General features: G+C 37.2%; 7 protein-coding genes across 8 annotated transcripts; 5 read left to right on the top strand and 2 right to left on the bottom strand.

Annotated features, from left to right (window-relative positions):
• Positions 1-169: 169 nt before the first annotated feature.
• LOC18024724 (transmembrane emp24 domain-containing protein p24beta2) lies at positions 170-1,927 on the top strand. Its single transcript, XM_006407745.2, has 5 exons — positions 170-383; positions 543-740; positions 1,158-1,344; positions 1,431-1,538; positions 1,629-1,927. Exons 2-5 carry the CDS (start codon positions 543-545, stop codon positions 1,760-1,762), a joined length of 627 nt encoding a protein of 208 aa, XP_006407808.1. The 5' UTR covers positions 170-383; the 3' UTR covers positions 1,763-1,927.
• A 556-nt stretch (positions 1,928-2,483) lies between these two features.
• Positions 2,484-4,532, top strand: LOC18024723 (glycerol-3-phosphate dehydrogenase [NAD(+)] At3g07690, cytosolic). The gene is made up of 5 exons (XM_006407744.2): positions 2,484-3,266; positions 3,470-3,691; positions 3,778-4,025; positions 4,129-4,268; positions 4,341-4,532. The coding sequence occupies exons 1-5, from the start codon at positions 2,621-2,623 to the stop codon at positions 4,465-4,467; spliced, it is 1,383 nt and encodes a 460-aa protein (XP_006407807.1). The 5' UTR covers positions 2,484-2,620; the 3' UTR covers positions 4,468-4,532.
• A 73-nt stretch (positions 4,533-4,605) lies between these two features.
• LOC18024722 (protein ACTIVITY OF BC1 COMPLEX KINASE 7, chloroplastic) lies at positions 4,606-9,164 on the bottom strand. Of its 2 annotated transcripts, XM_006407743.2 has the most exons (18): positions 8,894-9,164; positions 7,819-8,387; positions 7,575-7,718; positions 7,359-7,484; positions 7,155-7,242; positions 6,972-7,059; positions 6,800-6,893; positions 6,651-6,705; positions 6,469-6,560; positions 6,205-6,375; positions 6,075-6,131; positions 5,910-5,993; positions 5,705-5,789; positions 5,563-5,624; positions 5,412-5,486; positions 5,229-5,333; positions 4,915-5,056; positions 4,606-4,829 (listed from the first exon to the last, which is right to left on the bottom strand). In XM_006407743.2, the coding sequence occupies exons 2-18, from the start codon at positions 8,371-8,373 to the stop codon at positions 4,756-4,758; spliced, it is 2,097 nt and encodes a 698-aa protein (XP_006407806.1). In that variant the 5' UTR covers positions 8,374-8,387; positions 8,894-9,164; the 3' UTR covers positions 4,606-4,755. The 2 variants fall into 2 exon arrangements, with proteins under 2 accessions (XP_006407806.1, XP_024014874.1); XM_024159106.1 differs by having other exon boundaries at positions 5,229-5,486.
• Positions 9,165-13,184: 4,020 nt separating this feature from the next.
• On the top strand, positions 13,185-14,919 carry LOC18024721 (nitrile-specifier protein 5). Its single transcript, XM_006407742.2, has 2 exons — positions 13,185-13,274; positions 13,783-14,919. The coding sequence occupies exons 1-2, from the start codon at positions 13,236-13,238 to the stop codon at positions 14,722-14,724; spliced, it is 981 nt and encodes a 326-aa protein (XP_006407805.1). The 5' UTR covers positions 13,185-13,235; the 3' UTR covers positions 14,725-14,919.
• Positions 14,920-15,840: 921 nt separating this feature from the next.
• LOC18024720 lies at positions 15,841-17,818 on the top strand. Its single transcript, XM_006407741.2, has 2 exons — positions 15,841-15,971; positions 16,154-17,818. The coding sequence occupies exon 2, from the start codon at positions 16,162-16,164 to the stop codon at positions 17,683-17,685; it is 1,524 nt and encodes a 507-aa protein (XP_006407804.1). The 5' UTR covers positions 15,841-15,971; positions 16,154-16,161; the 3' UTR covers positions 17,686-17,818.
• Positions 17,819-17,963: 145 nt separating this feature from the next.
• Positions 17,964-21,383, bottom strand: LOC18024719 (transcriptional adapter ADA2a). Its single transcript, XM_006407740.2, has 13 exons — positions 21,268-21,383; positions 20,972-21,033; positions 20,596-20,777; positions 20,396-20,461; positions 20,179-20,304; positions 20,038-20,110; positions 19,878-19,938; positions 19,732-19,790; positions 19,499-19,549; positions 19,155-19,383; positions 18,849-19,059; positions 18,482-18,757; positions 17,964-18,370 (listed from the first exon to the last, which is right to left on the bottom strand). The coding sequence occupies exons 1-13, from the start codon at positions 21,318-21,320 to the stop codon at positions 18,176-18,178; spliced, it is 1,644 nt and encodes a 547-aa protein (XP_006407803.2). The 5' UTR covers positions 21,321-21,383; the 3' UTR covers positions 17,964-18,175.
• A 114-nt stretch (positions 21,384-21,497) lies between these two features.
• On the top strand, positions 21,498-23,710 carry LOC18024718 (exosome complex component RRP42). The gene is made up of 8 exons (XM_006407738.2): positions 21,498-21,591; positions 21,725-21,852; positions 21,937-21,993; positions 22,087-22,179; positions 22,332-22,410; positions 22,506-22,630; positions 22,944-23,087; positions 23,187-23,710. Exons 2-8 carry the CDS (start codon positions 21,727-21,729, stop codon positions 23,424-23,426), a joined length of 864 nt encoding a protein of 287 aa, XP_006407801.1. The 5' UTR covers positions 21,498-21,591; positions 21,725-21,726; the 3' UTR covers positions 23,427-23,710.
• Positions 23,711-24,523: the final 813 nt, after the last annotated feature.

The raw sequence follows: 24,523 nt of genomic DNA, 5'->3' as shown, positions 1-24,523 counted from the left end.
CCCACAAAGAAACGTAAGGATATTACCATCATGGAGTTAATACGGTAGGTAGTGATGTGGCAGTAACTCAATGGTGTAAAGGTACCTAAGGACGAATAATATTACGCCACGTAAGCCCGCTGACCAAATGGCTAAATGAAGAACCAAGCGACGTCGTTTGAAGTTCATGATCTTGTCGGGGCACGAAACTACCCCTCAGTCAAAACAGACTTCCATCGTGTCCGATTCTGAACGAACTCGGTCTTTCTCGCCCATTTCTCTCCCTCCGTCTTCTTCTCCGATCAATTTTCCGGTTCTTCTTAACTCTCATCGACCAGATCGAATTTCGATCGATCTATCTATCACTCGCCTGATTTTATCACCTCAATTCTCTGATTTGGAAGGTAAATCTCTCTTTGTCTCTCTATCTGAAATCTATCACCTCGTAGGAATCGAAATTGAAAGAATTCAACTGGATTTGGAAAATCTATGATTGAGGGTTCTTCTGAACGATTGAAATGCGTTTTTTTTCTTCGAAATGAATCGAAATTGATTTGTGGCAGATGAGCTTGAAGGCGACGATCTTAATATTAGGGCTCGTATGGAGCTTCCAGGCAACGTTAGGGATTAGATTCGTGATAGACAGAGAAGAATGTTTCTCCCACAAGGCTGAATATGAAGGCGATACGCTTCATGTCTCTTTCGTCGTCATCAAGTCTGACTCTCAATGGCATTTCAACGAGGATGGTGTAGATCTTGTGGTAAGTTTTCTGTTTTCGTTTTTTTATTTGATTTAAAATCTATTTTTTTTCTGATTGAATCCTTTACTCCATTGTATCTACAAAAACCGTCGAAAATTAATAGACTTGGTTATTCGTAGACAATGCTTAGGATTTCCATTGTTGAGTTAGAAATAGCTCTCTCTGTCGGTAAGATAAAATAGCTTCATTTCTCCTAAAAATTATAACTTGTGTTCTCGGGTTAATTTGGTTGTTGTTATAGTTACAAGTCTCTTTTGTACTTTTGAGTAACCAATGGTGATTATGTAATCGTTGGGCATGGAATTACACAATGTATCGAGCCTCATATTTAGGCTAATATGACATATCCTTCAAGTCTCTTGTGTTGTGTTGAGTGAGATAACCATGGGAGATGATATATCTTGGATTTGTGAACAGATACACGGCCCAACAGGCGAGCAAATTCATGACTTCAGGGAGCAGATAAGTGCCAAGCACGACTTTGTTGTCCAAAAGAAAGGGGTTTACCGTTTTTGTTTCACAAACAAGTCTCCTTATCACGAAACCATTGACTTCGATGTACAGCTTGGTCACTTTGCATACTACGATCAGCACGCAAAAGACGGTGAGGAATTATCTGATTGGTTTTGTATCGGTTTGGTTTGGTATTGAGTTCATTTAGCTGAAAGATGGTTCCTTTCCTTTGTGCAGAGCATTTCACTCCCTTGATGGAGCAAATATCAAAGTTAGAGGAGGCTCTTTACAACATCCAATTTGAACAACATTGGTTAGAGGCTCAGACCGATCGTCAAGCTATCGGTAACATTTTTTTCTAAAACTCCCATTTGTTTGTTTTTCTTTTTCGCGCCTGCAAGTAAAATTGAGGAGATGGTTTTTCTTTTGTTGCAGTGAACGAGAGCATGAGTAAAAGAGCAGTACACAAAGCTTTGTTCGAGTCGTTTGCACTGATCGGGGCAAGTGTCCTCCAAATTTATCTTCTGCGTCGCTTGTTTGAACGCAAACTCGGCATGTCTCGTGTCTAAAAGTATGTACGAGTTTATTATGATTTTGGAGGCTTTTATTTTTAGCCCCTAAGAACTTATTTTGCCTCTTAAGTTAAAAAATGTATCAGAGAATCTTTACTTTAACTCTTTTTTACAGACACAATCGTAGTTCATCGAAAGATTTGCATTAATCAGTTTTTGTTTTCTTTATTAGCATAAAGCTTTAAGACAAGCTAGGGATTTCATTTGAAATTTTGAATGGAGAAATAAAAAATGTTGTTTTTTTATGACTTAGACCATTTCCAATCTTACTGCAAATTTCACTGTAAAATAGAGTTTGGAGCAAGATTATCTCCAATCCTACTTCAAATCTCACTCCAAAATGGAGTTAAAAATGGAGTTACTCTATATATAGAGCAAAAAATATCGTAACTTCATTTTAGAGTAAAAATGAAGCTTACATTGAAGTAAAATACAACTTCATTTTAGAGAAAAATATGGAGTCATACATGGGAGATGATGTTAGGAATGAATCAATGATTTTAGTTGAGAAGGTTCGAACTCATATGGAGAAGGTTATAAAAATGGCCACTAAAGTAAACGATGAGAAAAAATAATTACAAAGCTACAGTAAATGGTGAATTATAAGTGGGCCCAGGGTAGATAAAAGCCAGCAAAGCAAAGAGAGAAGCTGACGTTATGTGTCTTGTCTTTACAAGTTACCTGAAAAAGAAAAAAACACAAACTTTCCTGAAAAAGTCATATCGTCGTCGTTCAAGTTTAAGCATCGTTAAATCCGATAAAGACAACGACTTTTGTTCCACAGATTGCTGTGTTGTGTCAGTGGGCGAACCACTGAAGAGATTCAAGAGAAATCGAAAGAGATTTCATTTGTTGATGATGGATCATTTAGTGGAATCGATGAACGATAAAAACTCAGCTCCGAGCAGATTAGTTGAAGAAAGGCTTGATGAGATTCGTAGAGTAATGGGCAAAGCCGATGAAGATCCGTTGAGGATCGTTGGTGTAGGAGCTGGTGCTTGGGGAAGCGTCTTCGTCGCAATGTTGCAAGAAAACTACGGCAGATTTAGGGGAAAAGCTAGTGTGAGAATCTGGAGAAGAGAAGGGAGAGCGATCGATAAAAGCACAGCTGAACATTTGTTCGAAGTGATCAATTCGAGAGAGGAATTGCTTAGAAGGTTGATTAGACGATGCGCGTATCTCAAGTATGTAGAAGCTAGATTAGGGGATAGGGTTTTGTACGCAGACGAGATATTGAAAGATGGGTTTTGTCTGAACATGATTGAGACTCCTTTGTGTCCTTTGAAAGTTGTGACTAATCTGCAGGAGGCTGTTTGGGACGCTGATATTGTCATCAATGGCTTACCATCAACTGAGACGTTTCAGGTGTTCAATGAGATTAGTAAATATTGGAAAGAGAGGGTTACAGCTCCTGTCATCATCTCCTTGGCTAAGGGTGTGGAAGCAGAGTTCGAACCTCATCCTCGTATTGTTACTCCTACTCAAATGATCTACCGAGCGAGTAAATTCACTTCCCTAGTCTTCTTTATCTGCTTGCTAGATGAATTATCTGATATCTATCTTCCTCAGTATTTTCATGAATCATGAGAGAGAATTTTTGTTTGTTATTGAGATTAAGTAGTATCCTGAGTCTCTTGCATCTTGAACGTGTTGGTGTTGCTCGTTGAAATTTTTACAATTTTCTTGTTATATCCTTCTTTGCAGCTGGTATTCCTCTTGAGAATATTCTCTACCTTGGAGGACCTAACATTGCTTCCGAGGTATACAACAAAGAGTATGCTAATGCACGGATTTGTGGGTCTGAAAAATGGAGGAAGCCGTTGGGCAAGTTTCTCAGGCAGTCTCATTTCATAGTGTGGGATAACAGTGACCTTGTTACTCATGAAGTCATGGGTGGTTTGAAAAATGTATATGCCATTGGCGCAGGTTAGGTCCATATCTCTCAAATAGTTATCTGAATAATAGCAATTTGTGATCATAGGTTAAAGCTCATGAACCAATGTTTTTTTTAGGAATGGTGGCGACACTGACAAAGGAAAGTGCTACCAGCAAATCAGTATATTTTGCTCATTGTACATCAGAGATGATTTTTATTACGCATCTATTGGCCAAGGAGCCAGAGAAACTTGCTGGGCCTTTGCTCGCGGATACCTATGTGACATTACTAAAAGGTCGTAATGCGTGGTATGGCCAGAAGCTTGCGAAAGGAGAACTTAGCCTTGAAATGGGTGATAGCATCAAAGGCAAGGGAATGATTCAGGTACTTCCATAAATCCCAATAGAAGATTGCAAATAGGATGTCTTAGATTAGATATGTGAAAGGCTAATGATGAATGAGGTGATTTTGATGTAATTGTTCATAGGGGGTTTCTGCGGTAAAAGCATTTTTCGAGCTATTAAACCAATCCTCGTTAAGTCTTCAACACCCTGAAGAGGGAAAACCTGTAACTCCTGCTGAGCTCTGTCCTATCTTGAAGATGCTCTACAGAATTCTTATAACAAGGTATCTTCCTTTTCTCACCTTATTAGCTTTGGACCTTATAATCACAAATTTAAGCTTTGATGGTGGTTTTAGGGAGTTCTCGTGTGAGGCGATTCTTGAGGCGCTGAGGGATGAGACAATGAATGACCCACGTGAACTCATCGAGATTGCTCACAGCCATCTCTTTTTCCAGCCATGGCTTCTTGGTCAGAAACCTTGAGCTCTCTCTTTTTTGTAAAAGTTTTTCCTCTGCTAGGCTAGTTGTGAATTTCCTTATAAGAGCACACAGAGTTGTATACAATTTATAACTGGAGAAGTAATGTTGTGCACTTTCTAGTGAAACTCAGTCTCGGGTACCTTTGACTTTCTTTATATTGAGACTTCGAAATAGTTTTTATACAATTTATAAAATATTATGAATATGGGAGCTAAAGATATATGCTATACCTATACATCATCACAATTCTATATCTGGTATGAGGAGCTTCAAAAGAATTACCATTCATCATCATATCATCTTCTCAAACTTATCAAGCTTATTTACCCTTTGCATAGATCTCAATACCAATGCCATGAATATCCCTGCACAAAAAAACAAAAACAGTTTAAACACCAGGATATATATCATATACACCTATACACACGCGTGTACAAGGGTTTTTCATACCTGCCCCAACGAAGGATCCATTAGCGATAAGCTGGCTTCCTTGGTTGTTAAATGTAACCCCAATATTAAGCAGAGTTCCTCCAAGAACAGTGTACATTGTCGCCATCTGCAGTATTGTCGCTTTCCGAGCTGCTCTTTCCGACTGAACCAAAAAAAAAGAAACGAAATTACAATGCGTCTCCTTTGTTATTGTTGTACGATGCTCAGTGATTTGTATGGCAACTCTGTTTTTTTTTTTTTTTGGTTGAGATTATTGGATTTTACTAGGGTAAAAGAGCTTAAAACGATTTGGGGAGTGTTGGATGTATTATTACCTCAAGAACTCTAACACGGAGTTTTAAATCGCCTGAATCGAGTTCTTTCACGAACTCTTCTATCCGTTGCACTCGGTATGGCATGGACAGAGTAGAAGACCTTGCCTGTACAGTTTTCTTGTGTTTAATACAAAACAGAAAAAGAGAGAGATTGGAGATGAAAAAAGAGAGGGAAAGCATTACATCGTCGGCCTGCTTCCTTATTTGTTGGACAAGCTGAGTTCCCGAGCGCTGCCTTTGTTTTAAATCCAGGAGTTCCTGTTTTTATCAATGTTCATGAGCATTGACACAATGATACAGAAGAGCAGAGAGTAAGACTGTTAAAGATAAGAACCTGCGCATATGGAGCCGCAACCTTCACAAAGGAAAAATCTGGATCAAGAATGTAACCAATACCTGCAAAATGAATGCTAGAAGTTGTGAGACTTGTCGAAGATTTTGAATAACAGAAGAGAGAAGAGAGATTGAATAGGTACCCTCGAGTGTGGAAAATGCTCTGATGACAAATGTGAAAGTTGATGGGAAACGGAATGGCTGATCCTGGGAAATTGCAAACAAGTCCTGCCATAGCAATCACGAATTTTTCTATTTAACAATCATATAGTAACAGCTACCATAAATCATTAGAATGGTTTGAGAAAGAAGGTCAGCTTCTTTCGCTGGCACGGTTTTGATCAGTACCTCTCCAATAGCTGCCAAAGTCTGTTGCTGATCAGGGCTTTGGCTTAATAGATTGTCCAAGAAAAACTGAACAGATCTCCTCACCTAACACAAACACGAATAAAGTTGCTAATGAGATTACATATTTAAACTTCACATAGAGAATGAATGAGACTATAAGGTTACCGATGAAAGATCTCCAGTGGGTTGAAGTGCTTCAAGATCTATAAGGTTCTTCATGACCTGTAAGGACATTTAGTTAGTTTTCTTGTCTCCCTCAGTTTGAGATTTAGTCCGTGAAAGATATAAAAACTACCTTTTTGGCATCTTTTTCATATACAGAATAGAAGAGATCAAGCAATCTCGTCCGAGTAAATGTTTTGATCTCTCCCATCATGCCAAAGTCATAGTAGATGATCGATTCGTCTACATCAATGGCAAGATTCCCTGGGTGAGGATCCGCATGAAAGAAGCCGGTTTTGAGTATCTAAAGCAGCCAAAACATAAACATAAGTTTGAAACCAGGGAAAAATAAAAAAGACGTGGACTTGAACAACTGTTTTGCTGTGTTGTTATTAACCTGGATAAGATAAGCTTCGATGGCCCGTGATGCTATTCGTGAACGGTCATATCCCCGTGCAGCTAAGGCGTCTAACTTGTTGATCTTGACACCTAATTGCACCAATCAATATATAAGAAAGTTTCTACCACTGCATTTTTTTTATCAATCGAAAAGATATATTGGGTAGTATCAACACGAACCTGGTACATACTCCAAAGTCAAGACCTTCATCGCTGAGTAATCCCAAAAGACCAACTACAAATGAAAACAACAAAACCAGAATAAGTTTCATTTGTCCCACAATTACACAACTTGATCTCACAGGTTTTGGCTAGCTAATGAATCTTACAGGTACGCGGACCCAGCTTATATTCCGGAAGTCTCTCCGGAATCTGTCTGCATTCTTAGCTTCGTTTATGTAGTCAATCTCTTGATACAAAATTCTGATACAAAAGGGAAGATCAGAATCACAAAGTTGCTAGGTATCAAGCTATAGTTACTTTCTGGAAGAAAAGACTTACGTGGCACATTCTTCGTATATACCAACCCAATCGTTTGATCCAAACGATTCGCTTTTCTGGAAATACTCAGCAATCAACTTCAAATTTCCTGATAACAAAGTATGCCATTTCATTTCAGCATCTATCAAGCATCCATGTCCAGAATTTTTTTCTTCTATAACTCATAAGAAAGTTGTTACATACGTAGATCAATATCGAAAAGTTTCTTGAGTCCGGGTCTTTGTACTTTGACTACCACTTTCTCACCATTGTGCAACACAGCTCTGTGTACCTAAAGGATAAACTTTGAAAAATTAAAATACAAACATCAATATGTAGAAGAACTGCAAAACTAAAACAAAAAGAAAACTAGCAAGTAAGTGTGTTCAAAGGTGGAGTATCACATACCTGGCCAAGGCTAGCTGCAGCTATGGGTTGGTCTTCAAATTCTTTAAACATTAGACTTATTGGAGCCCCAAGTTCGGTCTCGATGAAGCGCCTTGCTTTCTCTGGAGAAAAAGCCGGGACTCTGTCCTGTAATTAAAAGAAGAGTAAGAAAACATAAAGAGATATGAAACTTATGCTTAGATTCAAAACCTAAAGAGAAACAAAATAGCAATGTACCTGCAACTTGGAAAGCTCATCCACGAATTCACGAGGAAACAAATCCGACCTAGTCGAGGACAGCTGTCCCAGTTTGATAAACGTAGGACCAAGCTGCAATACACTCTCTCTCAACCATGAAGCTGTTTCTCTTCTTCGGCTTTTCTGATTATACAACAACAGGTAAAACTCATAAGAGCCAAGTCCAAACATAACCGGTATTGGTAAAACAATCAACGAGATTACAATGATGAAAGGCTTTTACCTGTTTCTCTTCTGTGAACCCTCCAACGTAAGCCCATTTGGCATTGTCGAACAAGACACGAATCCTAAGGGAAATAACAAACGACCAAACATCAATACTCCGTTGAAGTGAGCTGTAGTTCTCATCAGCCCAGCTAAAACCTTCATCGGAAGGAAGAACCCTAACTCCCTCAACCGGTGGAGGAAGGTACGATCCTGTCTTTTGCTTTGGCGCCTTAACCAAAGTTGACGACGCACCATTAATGTTTCTACTACTAACCAAATTCGCTCCATTAACAACTTTCCCCACCGATCCATTTACACTGTTCACACCATCTTTCCTTTTCACAACCTCACTAGCCGGAACCATTTTGACTGAACGTCCATTGATTCCAGGCTTGGAAGGCGATTCCGATTGTCTCATCTCAATATGAAATCTCTTAGACTTGCTGCCAAAACACTTGGTGGAATCCCCAGTGAAAGGGTTATCCAAAGAGCTACTGAAACCAATAGCTTTGGTGGTTCTTGCGGTCTCACTGCCATAGCAGTAGCTCTGGGAAGCTAATAATGCCGCCATTTCCACCTAATTTACTAGGAAAACAAAAACAAAGATCACATAATCAGCTCTTGTGAACAATATCGAGCAAGTATAAACAGAGATAAAAACTATGTATACGTACATCTGGAAACTAAGCGCAACCATTTCATCAAACAAGCAACAAAATTTCAATAAAAGAATCAGCTGGACTCATAAGACTGGAAAGCATAGGGGACAATTCTGCAACAAATCATCATTTGTATGATCTTAACTCTAAACAATGCAAAGGATTCAATTAAAGCTGTATTAACAGAATTCCATTACATCTTTTAGTTGAAGCCTCTTCTAAAGGATCGAGTTTTCAACGACTCCCATGTATAGATTATTGAATTGATAAGAGAATCTACAGGATTCTTAGAAACTCAAAGAACCCAAATTCAGTGTACAACGATTGAAGCCTAACTTGTTCTGAATCCAGCTTATAATAGCAAAATCAATTAACTTAAAAGAAGAAGAAAATAAACAAATAACGGAAGTAGAAAATCCAGAAAAATGGAACCTTTATTTGAGTCTTGAACTGGGTTGACTGGTTGTGTCAGAAATGAACCCAGAACCCAGATTCCTTTGCTACAGGAATCTGTAAACTCTGCTATTAAGTAGAGACGATGATTCTCTTGGAATCGATAGAGTAAGAGAGAGAGAGAGTTGCGTATGGTGTCGCCCTTAAATTAGGAGACGTGTGTTGTTTGCTCGGATTTTTCTACCTTCCAACTAAAATAAACTTGTCCCTTACTGAAATTTGGGTAAATTTGAGCGAATATGGAAATTTGAGTTTGATTAGAGAAGGAAAAGAATCTTTGTAACTTTTATTAGTCCCAATTTTTTTTATGGAAGGTGCGTGTCCAGCTTCGCTTTCTCACGTTTAACGTGTGGACACTGGAGAGTGTTCCGCATGTTTTTTTGTTTTTTGGCCGACCGGCATGTATAAAGGTTAGTTATTTAAGTAAAAGTTCATCTGGTTAATATTTTAAAGAAGAAGAAAAACTAAGACAGAGAAAAGAGAAATACAGATAACAAGAAAATAAGTTGATGATTACATTATTACTATTATTTAAAATTATTTTTATAATTATTAAATTTAATATAAAATTTATGAAACTTTTTCTGTCAACCAAACGAAATTTCGCGCTAAAATAAACTGCTATTTTTGAAAGATACAAAAATATAACACATATTTTCGTATCTTTACGTAGTTATGTGGTCTGGGAATTATCAGTCTTGCGTTTCTCTTCCGTCAGGATTAATATTGTTGGTGTTCGAGGTAGTCTTTGATTTCGTGCTTTCGATTATTTGGTGGTGTTCCCTTTAGTTCTCTTTCAAGCTCCATGTTTGTGGCGTAATTCTGATGCTTATTGCTCCCTTTGGAAGGTTATTGGTTGCCTTCAAATTTTAGCTTTAGTTTGTCATTTAGTTTTTGATCTTTTGGTTTTGGTTAAATAGTGAAAACTAAGAGAATTAGTGAAAACGGCAGTATTTGTAGGCAAAAAAAAATCATATTTAGATGTCTTAAGATGCTAAATATAGATTTTGTAAAAAATATATATATATGCTATCATTAGAGTTAATTCAAGTATGTGATTCAAGACTTCAAGTAGGCGATGAAGTTTAATCTAATCTTGATACTTGAGTGCATTACACGAAACTATTGAAATCACGATCAACTTTTTGTGTCAATCGTTAAATCTTGGCTAAAAAGATGTAGTTTTGTATCGTTTAGACTTTAGTTGGCCACTTGTGAATTGTGATGCTAGAAGCATAAAATATTGTTTTCTCTTCGGAAACTGCAAATTCCATGCCGTTTCTTGCTTGGTCATTTCGATGCGCCCTTTTATTTAAGTAAACATTAAGTGAATATCCGCATGTATGTGCGGTTTTATTTCAATTATTTCCAATTTATAAATTTTTTATTTTCTAAAAAAAATATAATCATCAATTGCTATATTATTTTAAATCAATCAATTTTAAATATAATATCATTAAAAATTAAAGTTTTACACCAAAAAACCATCAATATTTTTAATTAATTATAACGTAAATTCTTGTTTAATATTTACATAAATGTTATTTGAAAATTAATTAATAAAAAAATTTTTCTTATTATTAACAAATCAAAAGTTTCATACAAAAAATCATCAATATTTTAATTAATTATAACATAAATTCTTGTTTAATATTGACATAAATGTTAATTAAGAATCAATTAATAAAAAAACTTTTCGTTTTCTTTGAATGGTTAAAAATTTAATATGAAAATTTAGTGATTAATTTTCTTTAAAAATTGTAACTTTAAATTAAAAATTATAATTTTAAATTAAAAATTAGCACATGTCATCTCTATATTAACTTTAAAATGCTGATGTGTCATTCATATGGAGAGAGTTGGTCATCTTTATATATAAGAATGGTTAAAAATTTAATATGAAAATTTATTGATTAATTTTTTTAAAAAATTGTAACTTTAAATTAAAAATTAACACATGTCATCTCTATATTAACTTTAAAATGCTGAGGTGTCACTCATATGGAGAGAGTTGGTCATTTTTTGTATATAAGACTAGGTGAAGACCTGCGTGTACACGCGGATTTGTATATTATTTAGATTTTTTAAGTTGTGTTTAATATAATAAAATAAATTTCATATATTTAGTGTTTAGGAGTTAATTTTTGATTGGTAGGAAATATACTTTAACAAATACAACCTAATTCGAGATAGAGGATTAGTTATTCGATAAGTGACAAAATGTTTTTACTATTTAGAGTAATGTGATTTGTTATAACTTTTTCTTCTCTTTTCTGAGTGTTTCTGTTTATTCAATCTTTTTGTAAACTTTCCATAATAGTTTTTTTACTCTCTTTTACTTGATTTTTTTTAATGTAAAACACTTTTCGTTTACTCTAATTATAATTATAAGAACTTAAATTCTTTAATTATTTTTTTCTTAATAAAATCAAAACCTATACAAAAAAACTTCTTGTACATCCTAGAGGAGAGAGCAATATCCTTCGCTCTCTCATTCTTTTTGTTAGCCATCTCCTTGGTGTATTATCTGTAAGTTCTGACTCTCTCTTTGCCATTTACTTCTTCTATTTTTTTCTTTACACAAATTTTAAAAATGCAGCAAAAAAAAAATTATGAGAATGGAGATAACGAAGTACCTTATTAATAGCTAGTATATGCTGCAGTTTTCTCTTTTAATTTTTCTAGAATCAAATTTTCCGTAGACCACACAATCTTCACCACATATGTATAAACACAAGCAACTCTTTGTATCCTTCTGATTCTGTGCATTGAACTACACAGAAACTACCGTTGGTGTGGTGATATCATCGCAAATTCTACTCTATTATTCATGGAAAAAAAGATGGAATAACCTTCAATTTAGTACGCATTGCCGTCTACTTTGGGGCAGTCTTTACAAACTATAAAAGAGTGAAACTTTACCAACTTGAGTGTCAAGTAACAGATAATATTAGCATTGTCTCCTCTAAACAACAAATGGAACTCTCTATCCTTGATTTTTTTGCCTAAAGAGCCACCAATACTCTTGTGGGAATCAGAAACATGTCAACTTTAAGCATCTCCGCCTGGTTTTGAATCACAATCTTCACACTTTCAATAAGCGCAGCACCGGTCTTATTGATGCAGTTGAGTTCAGATTCAAAAACCATCAGCCCAAGTTTTTTCAAAATGACGTCTTATGATTCTATAGTTCCATTACAATATGCTATCAGTTAAGAAGACTTGCATGATTTTAAAATATTTTCTAGGCTTTGGTCGCACATTTCTATTTTCTTGACATCTTTTCACTTGTTGGGATGATTTCTGTAGAAGTAGAAAATTTAGGTACTGAAAATTAGCATATAATAAGCTCAAATCAATGACTTTAGACGAAGAAACATTTGAATTAAAAAAATATTAAAATTTTAAACCCTACAATTATAAAATTGTTCTGGAAAGACTATACAATACATGAAAATATAGTAAGATATCTGTAAATTTTAATTGTATTAAAGTTTGTTCCCAAAATGGTTACTTACATAGTTACATTCGTGATTGTAGTTGTAACATTTTCAACTTTAAAAATACAAAATGTTTATCAATCATTTCAACTGGTTATGTTTAAACATAATCATATAATTAGCCGAAAAGAATTTTAATAGAGTTTTAAATAGTTTATTTTTGATTCTCTATTTTAGTTCGTAAATAATTTTTTAGTTAGGAAATAACTCACATCTCTATTTTGTTAAGAGATTACAATTATAAAGATAGTAAATAATTCACAGCAAATTAATCATTTCAGTTTTACCAAGTTATTTCATTAGATGAAGTTTACTATCTTTATAAAAACTATCACCGTGATAACTAAATTTAAAAACTATCGCCGTGATAACCATCTTATTTCATCTTTCTAACTTCTAGGAATGAGATTAATGAGATAATAGTGAGTGCTAATGACAAAAAATGGATATTTTTTTCTTTTTTTATTTTTGGGATTAAAAACAAAATTAATATTGGTGTTAAATTTTTTTTCATAATAAATTGAAAGTTGATGTGTCATAAGGAGAAGAGCTGATGTGTCAAACTTGTGAGACATAACTCACTCTTTATATAATAGATATTTTAAGATGCATTTTTAAAAGACATATTTTTGAGAAAAGAATATTTCCAATTCCAAGAAAACAATGAATCGTTAAATAAAATAGCGATTAAAAGAAAGATTCCTTTTTTCCCCCTCTTTGGGCCTCAAAGGGCTTTAAATAGAGACACCCACAAAGAGAAAAGAGAAGTCCAACACAAAGAACAACAACGACTCGATTCAGTGGGCAAGTGCAGAGCAACGATGGCATCAGCTACTCAAATGGAAGGCAAATGGGTTCAGGTTTCATATTAATCTCTTTCTTCTTCTTTTCTCCATCACTCGAATCTAAGTTTACATTACTACTTCTCTATATCGATTTCCCGATCAAACCATTTCGTAGTATCTTCGATTTATTGATTCGTACGAGATTATCGGCTACTGAAATTTTAAATTCGTTTGATGTCCTACGAATTTCTCTGAAAATTTGTCCCAGTTCTTCGTAAATTAATCGGTGGATCGAAGAAAGAAACTCTTTCTCAGTCTGTTGATTTCCTTTCATATTGGTTCGACGATTAATTCTCGTATTTTATGATTTCTCTGATCAAAATTGGATTAGTGGACGATGAGTTTGTTATTTTGGAAATTAAGTATTTGCGTGCTGACTCAACTCTTGTTTGTTTGTGATTACTTTCAGCTAATACTTTATTATCATACGAAAACTACTCTCTTGATTGATTCTTTATCTTTGTAAATATTTAAAATAGTTTATCATTGTGTTTGTTGTCTTCTCTGTTATATTTGTGATCAGCTTAAACAGAAAGGGACCGGACCAGGAGCAAGAAGCTCTCACGCCATAGCTCTTGTGGGAAACAAAGTGTACGCCTTTGGCGGCGAGTTCCAACCGCGTGTTCCCGTGGACAACCATCTCTACGTTTTCGACCTCCACACCTGTACATGGTCGATCCAGGAAGCTTCAGGTGACGCTCCTCCTCCTAGAGTAGGTGTAGCCATGGCTGCAGTGGGACCCGTCATCTACTTCTTTGGTGGCCGGGACGCGACTAACCAGGAGCTCAACGAGCTCTACTGTTTCAACACTTCGACCAACCAGTGGAAGCTACTCTCTTCAGGGGAAACCGGTCCTGAAAACCGAAGCTACCACTCGATTGCTGCTGATTCTCAGAACGTCTATGTGTTTGGTGGTTGCGGTGTTGAGGGTCGTCTAAACGATCTGTGGGCGTACAACGTTGTTGATCAGAAGTGGATTAAGTTCCCATCTCCAGGAGAAGCCTGTAAAGGAAGAGGCGGTCCAGGGCTCGAGGTGGTTGAAGGGAAGATCTGGGTTGTATATGGATTTACGGGAGAAGAAGCTGATGATGTCTACTGTTTCGACATAGCTAAAGGAGAATGGAAAGAAGTTGAGACAAAAGGCGAGAAACCGTCTCCAAGAAGTGTTTTTTCGACGGCGGTTGTTGGGAAACAGATAGTGATATTTGGAGGGGAGGTTGATCCGAGCGATTTGGGGCATATGGGAGCAGGGAGCTTCACTGGTGAAGCTTATGGGCTTGATACAGAGACGTTTGAATGGAGGAAATGGAAGGATGGGTTTGGATCAGAGGAGCATCCCGGGCCTAGAGGATGGTGCGCGTTCGCGGCTGGATCACGGGACGGTAAGGATGGCTTGTTGGTTTATGGAGGGAACTCGCCGAGCAATGATAGGCTTGATGATATCTTCTTCTTCATTCCCAACTGATTGGTAACTAAGTGTGGTTTGGTTTTCTTGCCAAATCATTGTCTGATTCGGTGTGCTTTATGCCACAGAATCTGATGAGAAGACTGTATTAAGTTGTTTTTTGTTTCTGTTTTCCCTATCGGATTGGGTGAAGTTTCTGTTTATCTACGCTTTTGTAAATCGGGATTATTGTTTAAATCAATATTCTGTGTGTAACTGGAGTACTTTCCTTAAATCTTTAAAAACAAAAAAAAAAATGGCTACTACTTGCATACATTTATCAAAGTAAACGACGAGACTAAATTTTCCACACAAAAGATAGCCTCCTTAGAATTCTACAATCTTGTGTGATTGTCTAGGCACTAAATGGACCTCGTTTTCTATGAACCATTTATGACCGGTTAATATGTCTATCAGGTGATGAGTTTACAATTAATGGAAGCTTTGAATTCACTCCATTACTCTCTCTCTCTCTCTCAGCCAGGGTAGTAGACTAGTAGTTGGCCGGGAATTTACTTTATAAATAGTTTTCTTTGTGTTTGTGATGACTGTAATAATTAGAGGTCATATTGCTGGTTTAAAGTTGGTTAAGTTTATGGTTTAATTTCTCGTTTATTCCTGGGGTACTTCAGTTGTGTGTTTAAGCTTTGCAGTTTGAATGAAAAAGAATATCTTTTCAAGTATTCCCCAAAACGAGATATATATAGAATAATAGTACTCGGAAAAGTTGAAGTTTGGTTCCTTTCTCACAACAGCCTATATTTATTACTTGGTCACCAAATCACCCAATGCATGCATGCTCTTTTTTCGTTTCCCACAATCACACAAATTAGCAGAAAATATAGTTCTTATTTTCTTCACTGGAATTTTTCTCTTTGCTTTTGATTATTTATTGGATTTTTATCTATAAGATCAAATATAAGACGTGTCCAATAATTTTTTTTTTAAAAAGAAGAAGATAAAATATATATGACGTGAGTTCTGACAGCTGAAGCCTAAAGTAAGATTTTCGGTAGGTCTATTTAACACTCGAGTACTAATTAGCCTTGATAGCCTCCCTCGCTCTCTCTTAAAGTCTCTTAACTCTCTTGACTCTTCCTATTCCTCTTTCTCTCCAAAATTTCCTTTATTGTTTAAGCAAAATATGATCTGCAATTAAACCCTAAAAATTTCATTAATTCCCTTTTCTGTCCGTTTCTGATTTCTCTCTCTTTTGGGAATTTTATTTTCCTCTCAGTTTGTGTTCACAAGCAGAGTCGCTCCAAACGGTATGCATGATTCTACGTTCGCTCTCCTCCATTTTTTTTCTAACTTTTAAAGGAATTTTTATGGTTAAAACGACAATCGATTGATCTTTAATTTGTTAGGGTTGTTTCTTAGTTTTCTTTCTCAGAATCATTCCCCTGCGTTTTATTCTTTGTAATTGACGATGTTGAATTCTTTAACGCAGACTCCATTATGAATATTGACGATGGATGCACAAGGTTTATGGTGAATGCAGTTAGCGAGCCTACTTCAACTATGCATGAAGAAATTGATGTTCCAATAATCTGTCGTGATGATGATCTTGAGATTGATAACTCGTACAAGTTGTTCTTGGATCATATTAGTAATGGTACCAGTTTAGGCACTCCGTTTGAAGCTGACAATGGAGAATACGAAAAACGTAAATTCCGCACGTTTTCTTGTGGTAACGAGAAGCCAATCGACAACAGAGTTTCTCAACAGAGAAAGAGGAAAGCGTTTGGTTTTGAGGCTGAGAACTCAAGAGCTGTTCCATTAGCTACAACCCTAGAAGGCATCCTACGAGACAATAGACTTGCTGAACGAAGAAAGAGGAAGAATGCTGAGTTAGAGGCTGCAAGGGTTTCATGGGCTGTTCCGTTGGTTAGAAACCACCAAGTAAACATTAATCAAACACACACAAAGGCTAGGAAAATGTCAGAGTCAAAGGTTGAGACTTCATCGGATTCTCCGTTGTTCAGAACCAAAGAAGACATCCGACGAGAATACAAAGCTAAGAATATGTCAGCGTCAAAGGTTGACACTTTATGGGATGTTCCGTTGGTTAGAAGCAAAGTAGTCATCCGACGAGACAACAGGATTGCTAAACTACGAAAGAAGAAGATTGATGAAACTAAGGCTTCAGGGACTTCAAGGGCTGTTCCTGTGGAGTGTATAAATACAGTTACAGAGCGTAATAAGGCTGTAGATGAGACTTCAAGGTTTGTTCCGGTGACACAAAGTAAGAAAGAAGTTTTTGTAGGGACAAGGAAGAAGAAGGAGGATGAGAGTGTGGCGGTTGTGGATAAGGATTACATGAGCTACCTCACATGGCTCGTCGGTTCTCTTAAAGATTCGACAACTGAGCCTGATTCGTCTGCTTTCGATCCTCCAATTTCGGATACTCAAAAAGAATCCACTATTGTCCCTGACAAGGTTCCATTAGCGAAAGTGAAGGTTGAGCTAGATCATGAGTCTTGGTCTGATGATGATGATGATGATGACATGATTGAGGTTAGTGATTCCCCTTTTTCGGATGGACAAGGTACACCTTTTGTGGTGTCCAAGAGCAAGAACATGATTGATCTTGAGGAAGAAAGTGCAGAGGATGAAAGTAGTAGTAGTTGTTTTAAAGAAAAACTAATGGATGTTCTGGAGAAACCATACGATGAAGAAGAGTTGTTGAGGCTCTCTCGTGAGGTATCAGTGAAGAAACCAGTGACTCGATGTAGAGAACTGCGGAAGGGAAGAGAAAGCAATTATAAGACTGATGAACTGGGACACTCCTATCTTGAAAAGGTCCCTGATTTCGATAAAGAATACAAGCGTGTGGATGGTGATGATAAGGCGAGTTTGGAGTTGCTGCGTGGTTTTTTCTTTTACTTGGAAAATATTTCTCTGGGTGGTGCTTTCAAGCCTTGGTTACCAGAAAACAAAAAGAAGCTGGGACACAAGAAGAAGCAATGCTTGCAACCATAAGGAGATGGTAAATCTTTTGGTTTAATACGCAGCTTGATGTACTTTTGGAACTATTTAGTTTGTTTGAATCGAATTACGGCTGTTTCTCTGTTTTCTTTGTTGTTGTTGTTGGATGACAATCTGATTCAGAGTAGTTTCTTGTCACCCAAGAATCTCGTTTTGGCTGTTCCTGGAAAACTGATTACTAATTGATCACATTTGACAAAAACTGGAATCTGATTCATAGTGGGTTTGAATGTTGATTAAAAAGCTTTTCTGATCTAAAAAGATAAAAGGCGAGAGAACAAGATCTGAAACATCCTTTGAAAGTTGTCAAGCTTTCAAAACTAAAAGCGAACAAGATATGGAACCAACATCAGCATCGTCTTGTATACACGCTTCCTATATATCTACATGGCTAATCTATGTTTGAGAATTACGTGTTAGGACTATGAACCAAAGAAGCACACAACCTCTAGCTCTCCAGACGGGGAATCCTAGGGCTCATGAGTCATGTTGACTCGCCTATTCCCTTCTGAATCAGCAAATCATATACTTTGTCGACTTTACTCGGCTCTACTTTAAAGAAGCTATAAGCATCAGACTTTTTCTTTATGTTCCCTTTCTTTATCTCGCTTGTTAAGGTTTCCAGCATTTTGAAATAGTGCGCAGGAAGTATCCTCATCTCGTTGCACATACTTTTTTCCTGCACAGCACACAGCTTCAATCTCTCAAACCATGGGAATAATGTCAACGAAATCAACAAAATCATACAGTTAAGATGAGAATCACCAAATTTGAAAATACTGATACTTACGGTCTCAGAGAGTAAGTCAGCCCCAAGGAGACCACTTACATCCCAATCGTCTAATGAGCTAGATATTATTGGAAGTGTGACCTTTGACAGTGAGACAGAACCAAAGGGCTGTAAATTTCTGGGCAACCCTCTTGGACTTTTTAGTGTTTTACTGGCTATACTGCCTGGTGCACCGTGGTTTTGTCGCAGCCAACTTTCTTCCGCTTCCTTCTTTCTCTTCTCTTCTATAAATCTATTAGCATCTGTAGATGTTCTACAACCAGCAGCTCTTGCGTCCTACAACATTTACCAAAAGCTCTACTTAATGTTCCCGCCTGATTGAGTTTGTAACCAGTTCTCAAGTTTCGTAAAATTATAAGCATCAAACCTGAAGATCCTGGATTCTTCTGAGAATTCGGTGCTCCTCAATGACTTTTTTCATCAGTTCTTTGTGCTCTTCCTTGGAGTGGAACCGCGCAAATACCTTGCAGCTGCTGTATAATTTTCTCTCCTCTGCTGAAAGGCTCATCTCAAATTGATCAGGATACAGTAAGTTTCTTTCGAGAACGAATTCCTTCCTCCGCTTCCTCTCATCAAGCCTGCAAATAAAGTCAAAGCACGATCTTGGCTGTAGCATTTGGTTACGGAAAAAAAAAATTAGAACTAATAATGCTTGTTCCAGTGCAATGTGTACCTTTTCGAGTAAATATGAAGAACCTGCAACTTCTGCTCACGCTCAGCATCAGTGTCAGAATCCTTAAATTCCATGTCCGCGAGTAGTTGCTCAGCATCATTGTCATGTTCAATCTCAAATTCTTGCCTCTTTAAATTGTAGCCATATAACTCCGTTACTAATGGAACTTTTTCTCCAGGAAGTCTCGGTTTCTTCTCCCCGACACTCCTGTCAGACGGTTGTTTTGCAGCTGAGACACAAGCGGCAAGAACTACCTTTAGTTTTTTTTAGATTTGTAAGTACGTTTAGTTTTTGTGTCCTTCAAATATTATTTTACATTCAAACTTGTCCCACAATATACAAACCTTCCAACTTAATGCTGTCAGTAGCCTGTGGTCCATTGACTTTCTTCTTAACTGTCCAACAAAAATGCATTATATTACATTTGGGACTATGGATGACAAAATATTTGAGTTTGAGGTTAAAGTCTGAAAGACAGATAATTTGCTTTCTTAGCCATAAATCTAAGAGCAAATAACGTGTTTACAATTTTATATAGAGGCAATAGTAAAGGCATTTAAAGACAAGTGCCACATACCTCCAGCTAAGACAGGCAACGGTTGATCTATTGCATCGTCCTTCCCTGAATCTTCATGTCTGCTCATTGAAACATAGAAGTATTAAAGAGGGACCATTCAACATTGTAAACGTAGAGACACTATTGTTACAAACATAAGTACATACATGATTACAGCTGACATTTGCAGCTCTTCTTTTGGAGATAGCTTCACGAGTGCAGGTATTTCTGTGACAAACAAAAATGAGCTGTCAATTTTCTTCTATCAAGGTTAATAGACGAGTACCAAATCAACAAGCAAACCCCATTAATACATTCCAAGCTGACCATTTTTCACTGCATGTTCTTTACTCATAGCAAGAAGCTCCTCTTTGCTCTTTCCATTTGTATGAGACAAGTCCTACACAGTGAAGAGCTTGAGTAAATAAATGAGGTAAAGTCAACTATCTGGAGATCATGTGTTCTTACAGGGAGTGGAAAGCACGGTGACTGCATGTAAGCAGAATTGAAGTGATCAATACACTCTGTCTTTGTCTTACTACCAACATGGTCTGCAACTTCTTTCCAATTCCCAAACCCGTATGTCGAAATGGCCTAAAACAATAGATGAACTTGAGTCAAATGAAACCTCCATAGAGTACAATCACAGGCAAAATGAATTCTGTTAGAAACGATTAGTGATTACCTCAAGGAGGAGTATCTCTTCGTCTGCATTCCAATCAGAAGTAACAAGCGGAAAAGACAAATTGTCCTGTCACACAAAAGGGTAGATGCAACACACACACACACACACACACACACACACACACAAATAATTATCTAACCACTAACTATTCAGCTGATAGAGGTTGAATTCAAATATACTGCTTGATGTTGGAAACTAACCATAACCCGATATGGGTGACTGCTCTTGTGACGATTAAGTTCAGCACCGACAGAGAAGCATTCCACACAAAGGTCAAAGTCCATACAAACAGCACATTTGAAACGAACAAAACCAGACAGATCTTTATCGCAATAGTTACAACAGTAAAGGCCAGGCTTCCTCTCAATCCTAGCTTCACCTCCTACATTGCATTGGAATGGATACAATGTAAAATTTTAGAGATATCAACAAATTTAAGAGCTTTTGGAAACGGCAGCTTGGTGATACATTAATGCGTATACCCACGATAGCTTGAAGGAAAAAAGATTTCAGATTGAAAGAACTTTAGGCTTATCACCACCATATCTAATTGCCCATATAAAAACGTAAACATACCGGTCGAAACTGAAGCCCCTGCATTCTCAGGATCCAAGGATAACTTTTTCCTTTTCGATTTTCTGAAACAGTGAAAAATCAACTGATTAAGACATAGACAAGAGACGGAAGCAATATGAAATCAAGAACCCACAAACTCGAACTCCGCTTCAGCTAATCAAACATGGCGATAAAAGACAACTGAATTGGATTACCAGAGATTACAGAAATGTTTTCGCAAAGATAAGTAAGCAAGCAGAGAAAACCCCTAAAAGATTTCAAGCTAAAACGAATGAAAACTGAAACTTTAAACGGACCCTGGATTCGCGTCTTCATCAGCCGGACGAGAAGCTAGTTTCGAACGACCCATCGCGCACCAAGCTCGCACTTCTTCCCGGAAAATTGAAGAAACCAGCACAAACAGAAAAAGAGAAGACGCTAAAAAAGCAGTAGAAACAAAAAAAAAATATATAAAGAAGTAAATGACTACATTACCCTTAAGAAAAGCCAATAATTATGCTCACGCCATCTTTAAACCCTACCGGCAGTTGTCACTTCTCCGTTTAACCTAACCAATCCAAAATTGCCGCTACGGTCGACGGGAATTCAGAGTTCCGTCTTCTATCAAATTCTCTGGGAAGGTAAAGAAGATTAGTGGGTCAAATTATTTTGAAGGATAATCTACTTTTTCTTTTTTAATTGTTAAGCGTTTGATCCCATTTCATTGTTCCCTGAAACCGTGGACACGATGGTGTGTTGTTGATGTCTGTGTAGTAATGGTGGGGCTTTCTATTGGGGAGCAACACTTCGTTAAAGGTGGGATTGCTCAAGATCTTCGAACTGATGGTCGGAAAAGATTGACTTACCGTCCTATCTACGTCGAAACCGGTGTTATTCCGCAGGTAATGTAAACTCAGAGAGCTCATGAGTTTAGCATTGTTATGTTCCAACAGATTGGTTTATTGTCTTGCTTTTTTTGGCTCTAGGCTAATGGTTCAGCAAGAGTTAGGATAGGTGGCACTGATGTGATTGCCAGTGTAAAGGTACTTTCTTTATTCTCTTATTCTCTCTACTGCCATTGTTGAATCAGAAGTGCTACTGGTAATGTTGACCCAATAACCTTTGTGTAATTGCAGGCTGAAATTGGGAGGCCAAGTTCTCTCCAACCTGATAAAGGAAAAGTTGCAGTTTTCATTGATTGCAGTCCAACAGCAGAACCAACATTTGGGGTGAGCTTTTATATGATATGCCCTGGTTTTGGCTCTATCAATTGGAATCGTAACTTTGTTCAACTTAAGTTTTTGGCTATCATAACCTTGTCTTTATGGCTCCTTAAGTCTACATAGAAGACTAATACATTGTGAATTACTCGGTTGCTCAGGGGAGAGGCGGTGAGGAATTGTCTTCTGAGCTTGCTTTGGCTCTTCAAAGATGTCTTCTAGGTGGCAAAAGCGGAGCAGGTTTGCAATCATGTTTATTGCAATTTGTTTTTTTAACCTGCACATTGTTACGCTTTCAGCTAGTAATGTTTATAGCAAATCCTTTTTGGTAATAGGGGCTGGGATAAATTTGTCTTCGCTTTTGATAAAAGAAGGAAAAGTTTGCTGGGACCTTTATATAGATGGCCTTGTCATTAGCTCGGATGGGAATCTATTGGACGCCCTTGGTGCTGCCATTAAGGTAATTCTCGTGAGACATTGTTTCGTTTTCTCTCCTAAACCAGCGGCCCAGGCTTGGTTGCAGACGGTAATGAGTAAATCATAGCAATTAATCAAGATCGTGAGGAAGGAAAGGCTTTTAGAAATGATAGTATAGGGAAATGAGAAAGAAAGGGTCTTTCGTTAAGTGGTTGTAGATCAGCTCAATTTGTTTGTCTTGTTTGGTTTCATAGGTTTGCGATATGTTCCGAATTGATCGTTTAATAAACCCAAAAGTCATCTTTCCTCAAGGTTGACCGCATGCTTTAGTGCACTTGTTGACAATGCTCCTGCAGGCTGCTTTAACCAACACCGCTATACCAAAAGTCCAAGTTTCAGCTGAAGTGGCGGATGATGAGCAACCAGAGATTGACATCAGCGACGAAGAGTATCAACAATTTGACACTTCCAGTGTCCCAGTCATTGTCACGTTAACTAAAGTAAATCGTATCTCAAGTCTCTTGATCGACATCTTCTTAGACAAAGTTTACTAATCTTTGTGCCATCCACATGTAAATGCTTGGTCTTTGATTTTCCAGGTGGGAGCGCATTACATAGTTGATGCAACAACGGAAGAGGAGTCTCAGATGAGCTCGGCTGTGTCTATATCGGTGAACCGAGTGGGCCATATATGTGGGTTAACCAAACGAGGCGGGTGTGGCTTAGACCCGAGCGTCATCCTTGACATGATATCTGTGGCCAAGCATGTGTCAGAGAGTCTGATGAACAAACTTGATTCCGAGATTTCAGCTGCAGAGGCCTGCGAAGATGAGTCTTGACTTTACGATCCTTTTGAGTCTATGGGAATCAAAGGTTCAAGATATGTTTGCAACAATCAATTTCTGGATCAGTCTCATTTGTATCTATGGATTTCATCCTTTGTAAAACCCCCCAAAGGAAACAAAACTATGTGCCTCTGAAGTCTAGAACAGATAATTAGCTAAACAAATCACTTTTCGTGTGTTGTCATGTTCCATGCTTTGTGATTAGAAAGAGGTGTGTTAAAGACAGTATTGCTATAATAGTAACGCTAAATTTCATTTATGGATTATTAAAAAGGAAAAGGGCGGTTCCTTGTTAATGCGGCTATAGTCTTTCTTTACTCCATTGTTTCTGGATCTTTGTCTAAAACGAAAAACAGAACAGCAAGTTACATGAGGATTGTGATATTTTGGGAGGAGAAAAGGAGAATTGAGATGAGATCAGCAAAAAAAATTAAGTGGACTTGGAAAGAAGAGAAGATTTGTGGTCCATGATTAAACCCAAAGGTCAAATTAATATTTCATGTAAGTGTGTGACCAACGATAATCACGTGTATCTCAGCTTTGGGTTTGGTGATGACTTTGAAACATTCAACTGTTTTCTCCAAAACTCCCAAATCTTCCGATTTATAACATGTCGAAACGACACTTCTTTTAAAAAACGGATGGATTAATATCTAACATGGGTTTTCAGCTTCCCAGAGGATTTCATTTTAGTTGGCTAGCATAACAGTTTAAAGTGATTTTGCAAATGAAATGGAATTCTATTGGTAAACTAATTGGAAAAGGGCAGGACATCAAGTACATGTATCTTTACCGATTAACCAATTTCTAAATGCTGGAGTCGATCCTAAAGAAATACCACTTCCTCATGAATTTATCTTGAATCGGGGTCAACTATTCAATCAAATGATATTGAGCATGTTTCCCATCTCTTCTCGAGAAACAAGTGGGCTATTTCTTTGCAAAATTGTGCTCAAGAATTCTCTTTCTTTATCATCAATCGAATCACTGTTCGCGACCCAGGATTCTATTTTATCATCAATCCAATCACCGCTCACGTTTTTTCTTCCATCAATGATTCGTTTATCAAAAAAATTTGTTTGTTTTGCTAA

The sequence above is a fragment of the Eutrema salsugineum genome, unplaced genomic scaffold (genome assembly GCF_000478725.1).
Source record: "Eutrema salsugineum unplaced genomic scaffold, Eutsalg1_0 scaffold_13, whole genome shotgun sequence".
In the NCBI taxonomy this organism is placed as follows: domain Eukaryota; kingdom Viridiplantae; phylum Streptophyta; class Magnoliopsida; order Brassicales; family Brassicaceae; genus Eutrema; species Eutrema salsugineum.
This window is presented reverse-complemented; position numbering and strand designations above follow the sequence as displayed.

Excerpts from the sequence above, each read along its gene's own strand:
- LOC18024724 (XM_006407745.2), top strand. The coding sequence starts at position 543 with ATGAGCTTGAAGGCGACGATCTTAATATTAGGGCTCGTATGGAGCTTC. Across the intron at positions 741-1,157 it reads AGGATGGTGTAGATCTTGTG|ATACACGGCCCAACAGGCGA; the intron begins GTAAGTTTTCTG and ends ATTTGTGAACAG. Across the intron at positions 1,539-1,628 it reads GACCGATCGTCAAGCTATCG|TGAACGAGAGCATGAGTAAA; the intron begins GTAACATTTTTT and ends CTTTTGTTGCAG.
- LOC18024723 (XM_006407744.2), top strand. The coding sequence starts at position 2,621 with ATGATGGATCATTTAGTGGAATCGATGAACGATAAAAACTCAGCTCCG. Across the intron at positions 3,267-3,469 it reads TCAAATGATCTACCGAGCGA|CTGGTATTCCTCTTGAGAAT; the intron begins GTAAATTCACTT and ends CCTTCTTTGCAG. Across the intron at positions 4,026-4,128 it reads AAGGCAAGGGAATGATTCAG|GGGGTTTCTGCGGTAAAAGC; the intron begins GTACTTCCATAA and ends AATTGTTCATAG.
- LOC18024722 (XM_024159106.1), bottom strand. The coding sequence starts at position 8,373 with ATGGCGGCATTATTAGCTTCCCAGAGCTACTGCTATGGCAGTGAGACC. Across the intron at positions 6,132-6,204 it reads ATGAAAAAGATGCCAAAAAG|GTCATGAAGAACCTTATAGA; the intron begins GTAGTTTTTATA and ends ATGTCCTTACAG. Across the intron at positions 4,830-4,914 it reads TGGATCCTTCGTTGGGGCAG|GGATATTCATGGCATTGGTA; the intron begins GTATGAAAAACC and ends TTTTTTGTGCAG.
- LOC18024721 (XM_006407742.2), top strand. The coding sequence starts at position 13,236 with ATGGCATCAGCTACTCAAATGGAAGGCAAATGGGTTCAG. Across the intron at positions 13,275-13,782 it reads TGGAAGGCAAATGGGTTCAG|CTTAAACAGAAAGGGACCGG; the intron begins GTTTCATATTAA and ends ATTTGTGATCAG.
- LOC18024720 (XM_006407741.2), top strand. The coding sequence starts at position 16,162 with ATGAATATTGACGATGGATGCACAAGGTTTATGGTGAATGCAGTTAGC.
- LOC18024719 (XM_006407740.2), bottom strand. The coding sequence starts at position 21,320 with ATGGGTCGTTCGAAACTAGCTTCTCGTCCGGCTGATGAAGACGCGAAT. Across the intron at positions 20,111-20,178 it reads CACCGTGCTTTCCACTCCCT|GACTTGTCTCATACAAATGG; the intron begins GTAAGAACACAT and ends TTCACTGTGTAG. Across the intron at positions 18,758-18,848 it reads GAAGAATCCAGGATCTTCAG|GACGCAAGAGCTGCTGGTTG; the intron begins GTTTGATGCTTA and ends TAAATGTTGTAG.
- LOC18024718 (XM_006407738.2), top strand. The coding sequence starts at position 21,727 with ATGGTGGGGCTTTCTATTGGGGAGCAACACTTCGTTAAAGGTGGGATT. Across the intron at positions 21,994-22,086 it reads ATGTGATTGCCAGTGTAAAG|GCTGAAATTGGGAGGCCAAG; the intron begins GTACTTTCTTTA and ends GTGTAATTGCAG. Across the intron at positions 23,088-23,186 it reads TCATTGTCACGTTAACTAAA|GTGGGAGCGCATTACATAGT; the intron begins GTAAATCGTATC and ends TTGATTTTCCAG.